At 41.8% G+C, this 18,672-nt stretch overlaps 1 protein-coding gene across 1 annotated transcript; it reads right to left on the minus strand.

Annotated features, from left to right (window-relative positions):
• Nucleotides 1-80: 80 nt before the first annotated feature.
• On the minus strand, nucleotides 81-16,731 carry LOC139659410 (anoctamin-1-like). The gene is made up of 28 exons (XM_071537673.1): nucleotides 16,603-16,731; nucleotides 16,174-16,479; nucleotides 14,276-14,371; nucleotides 13,867-14,039; nucleotides 13,194-13,248; nucleotides 13,020-13,071; nucleotides 12,856-12,911; nucleotides 12,435-12,482; nucleotides 11,916-11,980; nucleotides 11,699-11,833; nucleotides 11,393-11,553; nucleotides 9,545-9,627; nucleotides 9,054-9,065; nucleotides 8,330-8,404; nucleotides 8,052-8,108; nucleotides 7,363-7,437; nucleotides 6,695-6,896; nucleotides 4,897-5,008; nucleotides 4,656-4,713; nucleotides 4,459-4,559; nucleotides 4,151-4,314; nucleotides 3,880-4,032; nucleotides 3,540-3,592; nucleotides 2,755-2,933; nucleotides 2,377-2,482; nucleotides 1,561-1,981; nucleotides 1,387-1,503; nucleotides 81-1,234 (listed from the first exon to the last, which is right to left on the minus strand). The coding sequence occupies exons 1-28, from the start codon at nucleotides 16,729-16,731 to the stop codon at nucleotides 549-551; spliced, it is 3,930 nt and encodes a 1,309-aa protein (XP_071393774.1). The 3' UTR covers nucleotides 81-548.
• Between the last annotated feature and the right edge of the window lie 1,941 nt (nucleotides 16,732-18,672).

Consider the following 18,672-nt stretch of genomic DNA (forward strand, 5'->3'; position numbering starts at 1 on the left):
AATATTTTTATATATCAAAACACTAAAAATAAATAGTAGATCTACAAGCATAACTCTTTTGATTTATACTAGTTGTGCTGTATAATTTCCATCTCCCTCTGGTCTACAAGGCAGCACTGCTGCATGTGTTTGACTGAGACTAACAGAGGATCAGTGGCTATTGAGCTGTGGCAATAACAAACCAACAAAAAACAACCAAAAAATAGTAGAAAGAGTCTTAGTTTCAATGGTAAATTTCTTCAGGCATGGCAAAGAGAGTTCCAGAGCACTGCAGTGTAACTCTGAATTGTCCACCACTCCCCTTGTCCAGATCAACACTAAACCATTGAGCGGTATAAACGTCTCCATGAAGATTAAGAGGATAAAAAGGAGGTTCAGTTCGTCTGGATGGTCTCTTTATAGACCCCAGATATTGTGTATGCAGATAGGGAGGCCCGAGGGAGGGGGGAGGCTCCAGGCACAAAGAAAGGTGAGGCTAATCTGGATAGTCCTTCCCCTTCCCCTCCCCCTCCCACCCTCTTTCCCTGTCCGTTGCTGTCTCCCTCTTCTCATACGTGAGTGTCACGCTTCAGTTCACTGCGGGACGGCGGGATGCGGTCTCCCAGCCTTGTAAAGCTGGTGGAGTGGCTAGGCTTGGTGGTGCACTCCTCGGCCCCGGGGCCTCTCTGGCGGGCAGGCAAGGTGGAGCAGCGGCCTTTGGCCCTGGAGCGCGGCTGCTGGGGTGGAGGGCCTTTCAGCACGAAGAGTTCACTGGGTGAGGGGGCTGTGGGCTGCGGGGACTCGGGGTGGACAGGTGGGGGCTGCGTGGGATGTGGGGATGTAGACGGTGTGTGCGAGAGAGAGAATGGGTTGGATGAGACTGACGATGAAGGGCATAGACGGGCAGGAGGAGTTAGTGTGGACATCTGCTGGAACTTGGTGAGGCTGGTGGAGTGGCTAGGGCGCGGCAGGCTGTAACAAACTTCAGCACCTCTCTGGCGGGAAGGTAGGGTGGAGCAGCGGGCCTTTGCCCTAGAGCCTGGGTCTCTGGGAGGAGGACCAATTAGTGAGAAGAGCCTGGGATCCGATGTCTGGGACCTGATGTCTGCCTTGGAGCCCTTAAGACTCTGGGACGAGCCTCTCTTAGATGATAGATCCGGGCGTGCTGGGAGCTCATGGTCTTCGTGGTACTGCTGTTTGGAGCCTGAGCGGGGCAGCTCTCTATCTTTAGCCGTGCTGGATGAGGGTTCCTCATCTACATGAAAACAAATTTAAGGCAAAAATTAATCACAAGGCATCAACATTTACTTCATAGAAAATGTGACACATTGATAGACACTGCAAATATACAAGCAAAAAGCTTTGCAGAAGACTAAAAGAAAGAAACATTAAGTTTTCTCCTCTCACCTAACAGGCCCAACTCATTCATGAAGGCGTCCAGATCAACAGAGAAATGCTGCTCCTCTTCTGCCTTCACTTCAGCTTTACTTTCTTCTTCCTTTCTTTCTCCTCCTTCCTCTTTTTCTACTTCCTTCTTTTCCTCTTTTTCCTCTTCTCCCTCTCCCTCTTTATCCCCTCCACCATCCCCTTTATTCATTTCTCCATCTTCTTCCTTTTCTCCGCCTTCTCCTCCTCCACCATCATCTCCTCCCATTCCTCCTCCATCTTCTTCGACTTCTTCAATTGACCTCCCAAGCTCTGGATCACTGCCGCTGTTCCTTCTGGGTTCGTCCAGATTGATCTCAACCTCCAGCTCCTCCACCACCGCCACCACTTGTTTCCCCTCCTCTTCTTGAGGTGGCGCCTCCACTACAATGTCTATGTTTGCGGGAAAGCACGAGCTGGAGCGCTTGGAGGCGTGACCTTTGGTACGTCCCGCTTGCTCGTCACTCAGCAGAAACTCCATCAGCATCATGTTCTCTTTCTTCAGCTGTTCCCGCAGAGACCGCGGCACGTCTGGGATCATCCAGGCAACCAGCATGCTAAGGAACATGGCCAGGTTCTGCAGGGTGAAAGACAAAGGAATTAGGAATAGCTAAACACCCTAAAGAATTTTCTTGCTGTGGGTCATTGCATTTACATGAGTGTCCTTGGACCTAATTTCTGCTCTACTTTATTCATGGTCCCCTATGATGGTCCCCCTATTTTTTGATTTGCGTTAAAGATAAATAATACTGACACTGTATTTTTCATTAAAGAGTAAAGAAAGTATTATTTAATTGATGATTTATAAGTGGAGCTAGATATCAGGGTGTGGATCAGAGCAGAAGGGGAATGGCTTTGAAATATGTCATGGAACAGTTCTGTCTGACAGTATTGAACTTTTCCTACTGTCTCCATTAGCCAGAAATGAGAGGAAAGGGTCTTATTGGGAAATATTGTTTGTCTGTCTCATACCTGGAAAAAGATGACAAAGGCCAGTCTTGCAGCCAGGACAGACCAGTACTGTTTAGAGAAGGTGTAGGCATCTGATTCCCATGGTGGGTCTCTGTAGTCCTTATACCTGATACACAGAGACAGAGTAAGTCTAGGTGTTAGCAAGGTAACATCTTCTCCACACCTTATAGAAGAAAATTAAAGCAATGTGTTTGGTAAACTTACTTAACAATCTGGTTATGCTAAGTACGTTTTAGCGTAAACAATTTAATCCTTGCAGATAGTGCCGCATTGCACAATTTTTGAGAAGTCTAGGCAAGAGTTCTGTATTGAAGCAACTTAAGCTGCAAGGTTCAGAGGAAGGTCAAGGCTGGTCAAAGATAAGAGTGTTACTCTGACCTGCAGATGGAGACTCCGGTGATGAGCGTGGACGTGGGTGCGGTACCCGGTGGGAAGTTGGTAACATTAAAGTAGGACAGCGAGTGCTCTGTGTAGCCATTCATAGTGCCATTCACACTGTACATGTACTGGTACACCATCCGCGGAATGAACTCCGACGTGAAGGAGATGACAAATGCCTAGGGAGAAAAACAAAGAACTGATAGTACTGTATTCTGCCACATGATCATGTACCAGGTCACTAGGTCAATATCAACCACATTCACTTGGATAGGCAAAAGCCTCATTCATACCAATAATTTAATACTAATAGCACTATCTACTTTATACAAACTTGAAAATATCTCATATCAATTATCAATTTTTGCAACTTCTCTACATCTCTGCTCTGATATAGCTGTAATGCTGGACAACTGTATATCTGCTAAAAGATAACAGCTGCTGGAACAACATGAATCTATGACGCAAAATCAATGAATCTACAAAAATGTACAACCAAGAGGTCGAGCCAACACATCTACAGATGGATACTTAGAGTTATGTATGCCATCATATTAAATTAATGATGGCATATAGCATCTATTTCACTGTGTTTCATATGGCATAAAGCAACACACTCATGGATCTGAAACAGTGAACCCATAGAGATGTCGGTATTGACACGCTTTTGACAGGAAATCATCATCACCTATTGTCCAAATGAGGATGTTGTGTACATTGGCTCAGTAAGCCTTTGTCCGCCAGAGGTCAAAGGTTATGGGCACAGCAGACACACACACACTTACATTTGTAATGACAGAGAACTTGCTGATTCCACAGAGAATGTTGTACCAAATCCCTGGAGACAGCATGTGCAGGAAAAGAGACAAAGAGGGAAAGGGCGATGTTTGTGTGTGTATGTGTGTGTGTGTGTGTGTGTGTGTGTGCATGTGTGTGTATGTATGCGTGTGTGTGTGTAAGAGAAAGAGCGAGAGACACAGACAGACAGATATTGAGATATGGAGACAAAAATGGAGGGGTGGAGTGGAGTAAAGGGAAAGAAGGTGAGTAAAAGTTCCAGGACAACGTATTACACATTCACACAGAGACTGACAGAGTGGATATGCTCCCGCTTGTGATCTGTACCTATGTCTTTACACCTCACAGCATCAGGCCTCCGGATCTCAGTGACAAATTTCGCAGCATCGAGGCGAATCTCAATGACGTTGTTGAGCAGAGCGAAGGCTGGTGCCAGAGGGAAGGAGGCCACGAACAGAGACACGAACCCATACTGGATTACTGTAAATATGAACATAGACAAGCACACGGACACACACACACACACAGTTACAGTGGGTGAATGAGTGAGTGACTAAGTGAATGAATGAGCGAGCAAATGAGTATAAGAGAGACTCACTCATTTCCATGTATTCTGGGCTCACGCCTTCGAAGGGTTCCAGGGCAAAATCTTTGTCAAACTGCTGCTTTGGCCTCTTCCTTTCTGTGTCATCCTCCTCATCCTCCGCTGCTCTTTTCTTCCCTTTTTCCTCCTGCATCGTTCTGTACATCTTTTTCAGCTTACTGGAAAAAAAATAAAAAATAAAGCAAGACAGAGATGACAGAGTGAGAGCAAGCATTGTATATTCTTTCTCATAGAGAGTAGAGATTGTGCTCAATGGTACAATTTTGTCAGAAATGTATGTAGTTAGGGCTTAAAATACGTACGGTACAAGAACCTCGAACACATTGTTTTGGATGAGTTGCTTCCCTAGCATGATCATACTGAGCTGGATGCACAGTTCGATGAGGCAGCCTGGTGGTGCACACTGTGGAATATATATAACACACATGTACTTAAGACAAAGATGCGCATACACACACACACACACACACACACAATAACCATGTGTAAATGAACCCACCTCCTCCATGCGATAGTCCCCAGAGATGTAAACATAATCGCCAGGCCGCCCAGCAAACCTGCATGAAGAGAAGACCAAGCAAGGAGCAGAGACAGACAGAGGGGGTACAAAGTAAAGAGTGAGTGAAGTAAGATTAAAAAAAAAAGAGAGATGCATCCACATACAATATGGTGTGATATTTGCATTCTGTATTGGCCCTTGTTGACAGAGACATGAAGACTAAAAACAAGACTGTACACACCTTCCCTTAAAGAAGGCCACATAGAAAATGGGTGCAAAGGCGTTCATGGATTTGAGGAAGAATGACTTGAAGATCAGCCTCTCCCCAAACTCTGCCTCTGTCTTAGGAAGTTCTGATGGAAAGGAGAGACAGGCAATAACATCATTATATACACAATATCAATTTTATAGTACAGCACAAACATTAGCGAACCAGTTGCTGATACTCAATCAAAAAGTGTGAAATAGAGACTTGCAACTGTAATATCCAAAGCAGTAAGCTGGCCTTCAATGGCTACATACTGTGTGTTGTACACTGTGAGGAAAAAGTTGTTCAAAACATCACGACTGTCTTTGGAAACCACTGTATGTAATGCAGCCAAACAGAAACTGGCTTGAGTAATTCCTTCTATATATAGAATTCAGCAAGGTCAGAGTGCAGTGACCCCATGGCTCGGAAGTCGACCCTGACAACAGGTCAGGTGTTCAATCCTCAACCAAGCCTCTCTGCTTGGCATCATAAAGCTGCTCTAGGCTCAGTCACCTGTGTGACTGTTCTGTAGATTGTGAACACGTCAGAAGCAGGTGGGTCCCTAGCTTTCTGAATCTCTGAAATCTGCTCAAAATATTTGAAATTGTTATTCTAAAGCATTTTACTGCGAGAGTGCTATTACTGAGTCTCAAAAACAATCACTCTTTCATTAATTGGCTGTGATGTCTGTAAACACCAGCAATGTAAAAGATTTGATTCTCTTCAGTTGGCGGCAGCTCAATTATGAAAACACACTAGGTTTAAGACCACTTTCTTCCAAGAGGGAATGGACTACAGTAGTATAGTAGAAGTTACAAGTTTAAATTTTCACTTTCATCTAGTCTACAATCTCAGTATGTCCAAAGATACGGTGGAAGGATGAACTTCAAATTATTTTGTTCCTATTTGGTTTGTTGTTGTTCCCTGTACTCAGCTCACTGTATTTTTCGGGGCATAAATGATCTCCTCCCTAGCTGGAACCCCTTCCACCCCTCATAACTATTCCACCAGTTCCCCCAAGGATAGGTGGGTAGTGTAAAATATGGCAGAGCAGCAGCCAGTCATAAGGCCAAGAAAAATCCAGTAGGCCTCTGAAATACCCTTTGATAGGGCAAGGTCAAAAACAAAAACAAGCATTTGTATTGTTGTTGAAAGACCAAAGGAATTAAAACTGATGCAGAGTTGGCCATTTGTCTCCTGGACAGGTTATTTAACATTTGTTTTCGACTGTAGACTAGTCTAACCCTACAAATTAGATCTAATACTAGATCTAATAGGACCACAATGGAAATACGTCTTTTTGTCTTTATTGTGTGTTACATTCCTTGACAATTTTACTATATGTGTGTGGTGGTGGCCTAACAGCTATCAAACTTATGTATATTTTAAAATCTGTCAAAATCAGTCACTCACTCAAGGCTCGCATGGCTGAGCCTGATGAAGCAAAGCTAAGTCAGTTTGTAATGTTTTTATTATGAGCTGATAGGACTAATATATTCATTATTATATTTGTTGCTATGCTGCACCGCTGTAGTGGCATGATGCTACTAACATTATAAGGTGCTCAGCATTGTTTATGATAATTATTGGCCTTTTGCAAAAGCCGTGCTAATGCACATCAGTAATTGGTTAATGTAGGCGGTGCTATTGTATTTGTGTCAGAGACACTGTGTTATGTTATTCTGGATTCGCTCAGCGAGGGGGTGTGTATGCAGAGCTGTTGGGAGTGGGGTATGCTGGAGCTAACGTTGGTGATTACAGCGATGCGGTATATAAAGAGTTTCAATACCCAGCTCAGTCAGCCACACAGCAATCGCTCCATAGACCTCTTCCAACACCAGAACCACCAGCATGTTGAGGATGATGCCTGTTGTCGTGACGGTCATCCTCACACTGGCCTTGGCCTCAGGATCGGGGTTCATGGACCATACCGTCAGCATGCAGATGCGATACATTGCCACTCCAAACACTGCTGAGAAGGTTGCGCCGATCTGATGACATTCAAACACACGTGCACACAGACACATAAAATGTTAGATAACAGCCAATGAAAATTGTTGCTAGTGATAATTTTATTGTATGTAAAGCACTTTGTAAACATTGTTTTTAGAAAAGTGCTATACAAGTAAAGTAATTATTGTTATTATTATTATTATTATCATGATTATTATTATTTAATGTTATTATAATTTCACTGTAGATCGAAGCAGGAATTGATGGATAGAATGAGGGCAATAGTAAATAAATAATATAGAGGGATAAATTGATAGAGATAATAAGGATATAGGGAAAAGGCATACGTGGTGACTAAGTGTTGATACTGACTTACAGTTGACTGCCTGATACCATCATAAAAAATGACAATAATCATGGAGCATGGTGTAGTGTGACAGCATTATAAAAGAGTAATAGGGGGATCAATAATGGAGTATGGAGTATGGAGTATGGATGCAGTACCAGTAGTAGTAGGGTGGACACGTTAATGAGGTAACCTGACAGGTGATCCTCAATGTCCAGGGACTCTGGCTCTCGCTGTCAGGAAAAACAAACATATTACTCAGGTAAACACTCACACAAACACACACACGCATACACACACAGAAACACACATACACACACACTATGTGCTTGCCATGTGCATTTACAATATGTGTTGTCAATCTAATAAAAGTTGAGCACATGTTCTATGCACACACATATGTTTTCTGTACGGCAGGTACATGTTTGCCATCTGAGAGGACAGAAATCCCCTCGTCTCCTTCCTCTCCCTCCCCCCTCTCCATCAGTAATCTGGGCTAATCTCAGGCAGGTAAGCAGCTTTGGACTCAACCATCCACAGGAGGAGAAGGGGGTTTCCTCTTTACGCACCGACACAAACACATACATACACATGTTGAGTTAATCTTGAATAACTTGAATGTAGACTAAGAACTCAGACAGACTGCGATCTAATCGTTGGCTTTGTTTGTTTGGCTACAATTTAGAGTTAACCTGGCTGGGTGTGAAGTGGTGAGATCCCTGTTAACAGTCTGCATGAAGCGAGCTTAAATCACCTAAATGTAACAGCCCTGCCTCTCCCCCGCCCTTTCCATCCAACAACTCTGCCCATCTCTTGCCCTCTCATACAGAGAGAGGTGCAGTGTTACCTGGGAGCCCAGCATCCGGTCTGTTTCTCCATCTACACCATCCCCAGTTTTAGCAAACTGCAGCAGAGTTAAAACAGGGAGTGGGAGAGATGGGAAGGGGAGAGAGAAAAGGGAGAAACTTATCAGTTTAATTGCACCTGTGCAATTTCATTCCTGTTACAGCACAATGAGCTAATTAAACTCTATTTGGACCTGCTCAAGTGATCGCCTCAGTGTGACACACACAAACATACACACATTTACTGTATGTGCATACACATCACACTCAGATCCAATACCTTATTTTTAGTCTTTGCTCTCATCTTCTCTTTCTTCTCCTGTAGAGCAGCTTCATATTCAGGTCTTAGCTCCTCCTGCAACACAAACACAGACGTTAAAAATACACTGGTAAACAATATGGGTCTGCACAAAGTGAAGCACCATATCCAACAGGGCAAAAACATAGTCACATCACATTTTTTATTTTAGTTATTTCACTGTAAGTTTCAGTTTCAGTTACCAGTTACAACCAGGACATAAATGACTGCCAACTTAACTTTGTTACAAATTCATATAACAACATAATTACATTCACATTTATCGACATTCAACATTTTTAATTGCAATTGCATGATATTAAGTTTTAGGTCTTCCCTAAGTTCCTACATGAAGTGTCCTCAAGTTTTAGCCTCACAACAGGATGTTGCACAAAGTCTTTGAAAGAACTCAACTGTTTCTTTCTTTTCTTTTTTATGATTAAAATCCAGTGCTATTTTTGACCCTCAATATTCACATATTACATACTATATGCATGGTGGTACAGATTACTTTGCTTCACAATTTTATGATATCATCACAAGATGATCAGCAAGAGTTTAATACTTGGCCTGTCTAGTGAAGAATATGCCTGGTAATATGCAATGCACAGAACGACACCACACTTAAAAAGTGCAACTGCCCAGGCCAGACTCTAATTCACTTCTGATTCATTTTCACACTTATTCAGTATAGAAATTCTCCCACCTGGACTCGCTCCTTTAGGCAGCAGAGAGAGGAATAGAGTAAAAAACATTAGCATCACATTAACAGGCGTATGTGTGAAAGAGAAAGAGAGAGGGAAAGGAAGAGAAAGAGAGAGAGAGAGAATTAGAGGTGTATTAGTCTGAGAGTATGTATGTTGAGACCCTGCTGCTTCACCTTATCCAGCAAGCTCACTGCTTTAAGAACAGCCCAATCTCATTACAGTCATGGGCAGAGTGGTGTCAGTGCATGTATTGATGTGTATGTGTGTGTGTGTGTGTGTGTATGGGGAGAGTGTTGTTTTGAGTGTTGTTTTAATCTGTGAACTGACACACATCACCCTGACCTCTGTCCTTGTGCCTGACCTGGGATATGAGGTCAACACACTCACCCTGACTGCTTAAAAACACAACAGGGGATGTGAAAAGTAATAGAGAGAAAGACAGATACAAAGCGTGTGTGTCTGTGTTTATGTATGTATGCATGCACTGTACCTCCTCATCCTCCAAGCTTGTCAGGTCCCAGGTATGTTTCAGACACATCTGTCGCCTCTTCCAGTGCTCGAGGAAACAGGCAGCTACAAACACACACACACACACACACGTAAAAATAGTGATCAAGCATGAGAAATGTTAAAAACCCCTGAGAACTATCTTCTTTTGAATGATATTTGACCAAGCTGCAAATTGCTATATAATAATCTTTGCATGGGGAACACCTTCCACAACAGCTACCATTAAAGTGCTCTTGAGCAAGGCACTGAAGCCAAAACTGCTGTGGAGCAACTCAGAAGCCTAACATATGTATTTAAGAATGCATTCTTAGTCTGCTTGCCTGCTTAAAAAAGGGTTAAAATAAAAGGAAAAACAGCAAAACTAAGATTTTTTAATGCACAAATGTTAACGTATCAATCAAACAGTAACTATACGGACAACTGATAGCGATGTCTATGTTTACGCACTACACTCTGAGTGGCTCCATGGTAATCACAGACAATAATACTCAAAGTCCAAAACCAGAGAGCCACGTCCAAAACAACATACCAGAATAGAATACATTCCCTTCGCTGCCACATTACATCTATTTTCTATCTAGGGTGTATAGCTGGAAGGAGTTAATATTATTTCTTCAAATGTTCTTGTTGGGTCAAAAACAATTTCATAAAAAGGCCTCTGGATACTAGCTCAATTTCCAAAGCTTATTTGGTATTTCTTCTCTTTTTTTAGATACTATAGAGTGGAGAGGGACAAGAAAGATGGGAGAAAGAGAACAACATACAACAAAGGTCATGAGCCAGATTTTAACCCAAAAAATCATAAGCTTGCCAATTTGTTACTGAACCTGTAGAAGCACATTAGTACACTTGCGAATATATTCCCTGTTATTAAAGCATTTAAGCATAACTGCATGCAAACAATTTAATCAATGATTGGGCAGTGGAATTGGGATGTTTGCAGTGACCATATAGGCTACTGTAGTAGTTTTAGGTGAACAGGAGGAGCACCTCTATAAGAGCCGGACTCTGTGTTCGTTGGTTCGTAGCACTTTTTGCAGTGCGCTGTGTTTAGGCCACACAGAGCCCTAGGGCCCTGGATAAGGGAAATACAGAGTGCGCTTGTACACCAGGCAGTACACCTCAAGGTTGGTGTACTGTACAATGATATGCCAGGAAGTACCATGGTGATTTTATAACTGTAGGGGCATTTTGTTCAGCAATTCTCTTAGTTTTTAACGTCAACGTCAACATAGCTTCACTCACCAAACTCATACATACCCCCCCACACCCCACCCAACCCCTCCAGCTGAGCACCTATAAAGCTCCAGCGCATGTGTTGATTTCCTTTAACCATGCACCATGATCTCATGAAGTTCATTTTGTGTCTCAGAAAGATAAGCAATAATGACTATATCATTGGAGTAGACCATTTTAAAGAACAAATGAATTGGCTTTAACAGTAAATATGTCAAACAGAAGCGTAAATGCTTTAAGTACTGCTTAACTAATGCTTCCAAGGGCTACTCTACTCTCTCCAGGACGTGTATATATTTGCTGTATTGATCTTATGCATGACTGTGCTACCTTAATGTGTCATGGTTTTCTGTGAAACCCTTCTTTATGCTGCTATCTTGGCCAGGACTCACTTAAAAAAGAGATGCTAATCTTAATGTGACTACTATGATTAAATAAAGGATAAATTATAAAAAGATACAATCAAATAAATTGTAAACTGTCCCCCAGTCCTCTGTTAGTTTCCAAGAGCTGGCTGGTTAAGCAATATATATCCTTGTTGCAAGATATCTTTTCAGAAAGGTGTATTTAGAGGATGAGAGTGTATATTTACCCCATAGGGACATGAAAATAGCAAAGAGGACAGTGGCTCCGTTGTCAAACAGGTATGATGCTCGGGCCAATGAGCACACCGAACTCAGACGCCAGTAGTCACACACTCCGTCACACAGCGGACACATGGTGATGTTCAGATTGTCATCGCATGTCTCCTGACTGAAATACACATACACAAAATGAACAAACTCATATAAACAAACAGAATATGTAGAATAAATATATCAATGTGCCAAACATGTGCACTAAATAACATCACATATGTACTTGATGCAAAGAGATTTAAGGATTTTTATCTTCCTACCTCGGCACGTTGGTGTCAACAGTAAATATGCCGTACAGGAAGACAATGATCCCCAGTACAGAGGGAGGGATGAGGAGCTGAGTGTAAACACCCAGCCAGGCAAAATACAATCCAATCTGCTCTCCAAAGTACTTCCTGTCAACACAAAGTTAACGTATCAACTAGCTGCTTGGCTTTGCTTGGAGATTTACACTTTTTTGCACTGACTGCTCTGTACCTGATCAGGTCCACCGGCTGGTATTTATGCATGACTCCATAGTTGGCCCATTCTTCGTGGAGGAGCTGAAGGACACCCAAGCACATGCCACAACAGTTAAACACCAAAAAGACTATACAGGACGGAAATGGCATCACAAAGGCATGTGATGCATGTGTGAATATTGTGTTCAGACCTAAACAGGTTTAGACTCTCATCACACAGTAGCAACAAGGTTGGGATCAGTTTGAACTAATTCAGTAATATAAATGAACACACTAAATCTTGATTGTTTTCTGGTTTAATAGTAACAAGAGCCATCTTATGACAAATGTCTAATATTTTTTAATTATTGAACTTTTATTGAATTGACCCTAACATTGTCATCTGAAAGTGAGTCAAATGCTCAGAAGGACACATACCAAAACTATATTTATTTCATTATAGGCATGGAGTATGTACTAGAGTTACTAGTTAACAAAACATGAACACAACTTTGTCAATCACATTCATTCCAATATTGTTCATCGTAGATCTCACCTGTCTGTCATTTCGCTGATCTCTCCGTCCTCTCCTTGTGAACGACCCCTGAAAAACAACATTACCAGCTCTTCATATGAACTAAATTGACTTATTTTATATTTTACTCAAAATCATCAGGTTGTAGTTAAGTGTTTGGAACAATATTTTTCCCTCAATATGGTTTTAATTCTCCATTTTTCACTACCAAATCTGATGTTATGTGTCTTCCATATACTATAGCCATAATAATACTGTATATTTCTAGAATGTCCTTTCCTGTTAGATATAATAAAGCATTTTGTCAAGTATAACACAAAAAAATCCTAAATGAATGCATTTTCAATATTTTTAACAAAACTATTTTAATAAAGATATGCAATGAGTATGGATAGATTTTTGAGAAAATGTCCTACTGTCTGGCCATTGCTGTTATACTCACATCATGCAGAGGGAAGGCGGAGTCGTAGACACCCCGAGCCAATAGTGACGTGATGCCTATAGGGAGTGTAACACCATGTTACAGGTAGTATGAAATCAGACTGATAGCAGGCACATGAACAGTATGAAAAAGAGACTACAACCAAAGCAAAAGTTAGAGCTCACCAGTGGTCTGGCATGTTTGTGTGCAGGGTGTACGGGAAATAATCTCAGCAACCTAGACACAAAAATAGCAGAACACAAATAGTATTAGCATTCAGATATGAAGACAGATGATTTTAACAGATTTACAAAGTATTCCTCACAGTATAAAATTTGAGGATTTTTTCATGCACTCACCATTCTGCTGCGTGTTGCATTGTCAAATAGGGTTTCTGTTGACTTGATGTCATACCTGCAGAAAATGACAAAGAGCGGTTACAGACATGTGCAATCCTAGGAGTAAAACTGTTCACACAAGTTCTGGTCCAGTACATATTGAGGTCACTGTTCAATACATTTTTGTATAACGGAAAGAAGTGCCCTCTCCATGTCTAGGTGTGTTTTTTTGTGTTTGGTAAAACAAACATTAGGACTATCTAAGGAAGTTACTGTTACTGTCAGTTATCTTAGCTACAAGTGAATGTTTTCCACTGACTTTACTGCTTCAACTAACTTGCCATGACCAAGTAGCCCACAGCTTGCAGAATTCTCATTTTAAGTGGTGAAAGACAGCAAATCAAACAATATACGTTCACTTTACTTGAGAGCTTCAACAGTTTATGATGACGAAGATAAAAACACATGGCCTGCTTTAGGTATTAGGCTTGAGTTATCGAAATCACTGAAAGTTATGTGCGTCCCAAACCAAGGGTGACCAAGTGGGTCAGTTTTCTAACATTTACCATTCCACTACAGGTGCATGCTCGTGTGTGTGTGTGTGTGTGTGTGTGTATGTGTGTGTGTGTGTGTGTGTGTGTGTGTGTGTGTGTGTGTGTGCACGTGCATGGTGTGTGAGGGTATAAGTACTCACAGGTGGAGCTTGTCTCTGATAAAAGGGTGTTTGAGGGTTTTGAAGCGGATGCGTGTCTGTGAGTCTCTCTGGATGTCAAAATCGTCGACGTCTGGTTGAAACGGCTTGTTGATTGTGGTCGCCATGGAATCCCAGATGCCGGCAATGCCCGTCCGTTCCCGCAATTCACACCTCTGCTCAATTAAAGCATAAAGCATGCACTTTGATCAAATATACTCAATCATACCATATTATATTTACCATACTACCCATATCACATGATCTTATCTAGCTTATCACTACAAAAGACAGGATTATCTTGTGTAAGAATAGCAATCTTGTCAAAAAAAAGCAAATGGTCAAAAATACTCTATGTGAAACGGGAATTATAGTGACCAGGGTGTGTAAAGGATTGCGGTAAAAAGCTGACCTTTTTCACAGCAACTTTGATCTTCTGAAGCTCCGCTTCTCGGCTGAGTATTGGCCATGGGATGTGCAGTCGAATAAACCCTATACCATGCGACCTCTACACATAAACACACATAAACACACACATTAATGTGAAATGTGAACACAAACCCTCCATGCATTATTTCATCACATCAAGCACTATTTGAAAAATCTGTTTCAAAGTTGTAATCATAGGATATATGTAGATTTTTTCAATAAATCAAACTGAATTGAAAACATCCCTGCCTTTTCCCCTCAGCCTAAGATGGGAGTTGTAACCTATTCTATATCCGTCTCTGCCATTCTCCTTCACTCTCTCTCTTTCTCTCTTTGCATTTAATTTGCTCCAGCTACTTGTCCCCACACAGGCAGTTGAGCCACATCTAAAACTATACTGTAAGTATGCTACTTTGTGTTATAAGGATGCTATTTGGTAGGGGATCCCATTAGTCCAAGTCCAGAACCTTACAGTCCCAGAAGCTACAAGGAACGAATGCAGATCTGGAGCACTGAGATAATAATGAACTGGTGGGGTGGCTAACTGAATCTTACCCTGCCACATTAATTTGCATCATCTGAAAATTGACAAGCCACAATTACTGTAGTATCCTTAGAGCAAGACACATACAGTACAGCTGCACAGGCTTCACAAGCGGCCGCTCCACCTCTGATGTTGTATGTGTTATCAGCAGTTTCCAGCGATGGCATTAAAAACCCATTACAGCCTTTTCAACTGTAGCAGACTCTGCTCTACCTTGAGCCTGACAGTCAGAAGAACCTACTCTGGCTTAGTGAGTCTGTACAATAATAACTGCACATTCATGAGAACATTGCACATCATCTGGCAAGAAAACTACTGTAGACTACCTGGTGTTGTAGCCTTACTTACGCCCAAATGATCACACTCATTCCCCAATCAACCGCATTCAATATTCAAATGAATCATTCACTGTTTTTCTTTTTTTTTCTTTTTTTTAATTCTGCAAAGGTATATTTGACTGAATTGAAATTGACCCACTTCTTGTATGGTAGTGGCCACAGAGCCTCATCATATTTGGCCATAGACAGACAGACAGAAAAAACACTGATACTGCACACACTGACAATGACACTCAGCTCTTCCTTCTTCCCATTCAACCTGAGTTAAAACCACCAGCGCAACAATTGGGGCATATGCATGCACATGCCAACGCACACACTTCCGAGTAGTGGATCACTCTCTAATAAGGCCCTATAATCTGGCCTTTGGCTTCACACTTACTGTCAGCGGTCTTAATCCTCAACCAAAACAGCAGCTGATTTAACACGCAATCTTCTCTCACCCAGACACACACACACACACACACACACACACATACATACACACACACACACACACACACAGAAAAACTCAAAAACACATGTACATGAATGCATACGCACACACAAAACACACATAAAACACACACAAAAACACACATTCTATTTCTCATTGTTATTATTGTATATGTTTTCTGTCTAGACTTGTGCTATTGATCTAAATAAGGGAAGTTCTCTCTTTAATTAGACAGCAGGCGTGTCCTCCAGCTTCTAGGGACAGGTTGAGTCTTATCCTTGACCTGTATGGCAGCCATCCAATCACAGGATTTGTAGTCACATCACTTCGGGCCGGCCCTAACCCTTACATGTTTATCAGAGTGCATGGCATGTGAAAATATAATCATACAGTAGATGTTTCACACTTTCAAACTGATGGTTTTCTACCATCTTGTCCAAAGTGTTATAGTGTCATAGACAGTGGAGTGAGGGCCTCTCTACAATAAACAAATAATGTGTCATGCAAAAAAACATAATTGTCTCCAGAAAGTGCAAGTACTATAAAGGGAAACCGACACACACCTCTCTATCACGTTCTATCTGTAGTCCAGCTTCCAGTAGCCCGGCTTCAAACTCCTCCCTCATTACGGCCTTCTCCTCCTCAGTCAGCTTTGACTCCTCCAAATCCCCCGCCACCATGCCCGCCTCCACAATATCTGCTTCCGTGTCCCGTCGACCTGTCGATGGTATTGGTATACTCCCATTGGATGCGAGGGAAAGGCGCGCCTTGGATCCCCGCCTTTTTTTGTATTTGTAGCAAAGAACGTAGTCCACCTTTCTCCTGCCATCAGCGAAATACAGTCCAGGGCCTAGCTCTATGCCAGACTCCTAGACAAACACACAAAAACACACACATAATTAATGAGCTGAAGGATAAGGGATGGCAGGGAGGGAATTTAGAGCATAGTGGAAGAGCGGGAGGTGTGTGTTAGCATTCAGAGGAGACCATACCGGAGGCGGAGGCTCATCATCATCAGGGGGGTTGACAAGGCCTCCATTGGCTGCGTCTAGCCCTAGCCCAGATATTGTGCGGGCCAAAGAAACAAGCTTCTCCGAGTGAATGGACGATGACTCACTCATTGCTGTGGTGGCGCCGGGCATACGTATTTTTCCGTTCCATCCCTCTGTTAGAAAAATGGTAGATGATGGGAAAGAGAGGAGTTCAGTATCGAAAAGTTGGGGATGACAGGATTGATGAAAACACTGATTTGGAAAGCTGGACTGATATCCCACCAATCAGTCATTTTTTTTTTAAAATGTTGCACTCATTGCACTCAATGCCTCCCCCCCTAGTGCTCAACCCCAGGACCTTCTGCATGTAAAGCAGATGTGATAACCGCTTCACTATAGAACCCTGATAATTGGTTTTAATGCCAATGTATTCTATTGTTGTGTTTTAGGGAGACAATTATGATGATTCCTGTTTTATTCAAGTTGTTCAAACTCCAAGATTTTCCTTCCTCCCAATGTAACCGATACGCTCTATGGGAACTTTAGCCTTAAAAGTGCAAAAACACTTCACTTCAGTGCCATAACATTTCGTTTTTCTGAGAACTAAACTATAGCTCAGTGTAGTTCGAGATATTTTCTGACTCGAGAATTAAATCTCATATGAATAACCTGAACAGTCATCCAATATCTAAGGGAAAACAAGTTTTAGGTTGATTTTTTTCTCTTCATATATCATGTGAAAGGCACACAGTAAAGGCTGTTTTAGATGGACACATCAAATCTAGTAGTGAAAGTTAAGCCATCTTGTCTCTTTTTTACCCAATTGAGGCTGCTCTCGGCTCTATTTGCCGAGATTAAGCTCACGCTGCAATCCAAGCGGCACAGTCTACAATCTGTTGGGGTAATTTGGTCACTGGACTCATTCTTTTGAGATGAAGAATGGAGGGTCCAGAGAGAGCTGAATGGTCAAGTCCCCCATGTCTGATCCAGTCCCACCAGAGCTTTCCCTATTCTGCCTGAATAAAGAATATAACATGAAGGTGGGTGAACATGTTTACAAAGAGGACATAAAAAATGAGAACTGACAGTTTTAACACAATTGTTCAACCCTAGAAATTCCTGTATGTTTTTGAGTTTAAGAATTTAATGTAGAGACATGCAGATCTGTTGAAATTCTGCATGAATGAGGATGCTGAAATAGTCAACACTCTTGACACTGGCAAATTTCTCTTCCTCTTGGGCTGTGCTTCTATTTCCCGCGGATCTATGTTTCCTGGGACTATTTTTGTGATATTTCTGCTTTATTAGATAGTTTACAGTAGAGAGAGAGGTAAGGCGGGTGAGAGGGAGAGGGGATGACATGTGACAAAGGTCCCAGGACACATTCAAACCCAGGACATTGTGGGTACACGAAATACCTTACCACGAGGAAAAGGCATGAGATCTATTTCTAAGAAGCATCAGAGTATCAGGAGTCCTCTAATTTCATTATCAGAAACAAAAACATGGCAATAGGCCAATATTGCTTGCTTGAGAGTAGCCAAAGGTAGTGGTAGCAATGGTGCTGCAGATACACAAACACTCATTAACACAGACAGTTAACAGTCAACATGTCCTCACACATCCATGATAATCCCAGTTTACCATGTGTTAGCAAACATAGAGCCTAGATGGAAATGGAGAATATACAGATTAGAGTTCAGGAGGTCAACTGCGCTCAATCTATATGACTGAGCTATTATCGGATTTATTAATTCATTGGAGGACACTGATATCTGGCGGATAGCATGATAGATCTGGTTTAAATAGACAATGCCTACTCCAAAATACTTATATTTCCAGAAATAGTCATAAGTGCAGCTGTACATGTAGTGTTGGCCTAGAAACAGCAATAGGTTAAATGAGGTTGTTTTAGTATACTAGCCACAGGCTCCATAGAGGCACATTGGTCACCTTTGCTCTTTACAGTAAATCATGATTTATACTTGTTTCCCCATGGTTGATATTCTTGCAGTTTCCCAATATGGAGATGTTGATACTGCCAAACTCTTATCAATTTGCATATGGTAT

The sequence above is a fragment of the Centroberyx affinis genome, unplaced genomic scaffold (genome assembly GCF_046629955.1).
Source record: "Centroberyx affinis isolate AG114_WGS23_722 - 3 ecotype Tasmania unplaced genomic scaffold, CSIRO-AGI_Caff_v1 ptg003102l_1, whole genome shotgun sequence".
NCBI classification, from domain to species: domain Eukaryota; kingdom Metazoa; phylum Chordata; class Actinopteri; order Beryciformes; family Berycidae; genus Centroberyx; species Centroberyx affinis.

What these genes read in the sequence shown, in the direction of transcription:
- LOC139659410 (XM_071537673.1), bottom strand. Translation starts at nt 16,731, where the DNA reads ATGAGTGAGTCATCGTCCATTCACTCGGAGAAGCTTGTTTCTTTGGCC. An exon ending in TCAAAGTTGCTGTGAAAAAG is followed by an intron (nt 14,040 to 14,275) that starts GTCAGCTTTTTA and finishes TTAATTGAGCAG; the next exon opens with AGGTGTGAATTGCGGGAACG. An exon ending in CCTTTGTCATCTTTTTCCAG is followed by an intron (nt 1,982 to 2,376) that starts GTATGAGACAGA and finishes TTCACCCTGCAG; the next exon opens with AACCTGGCCATGTTCCTTAG.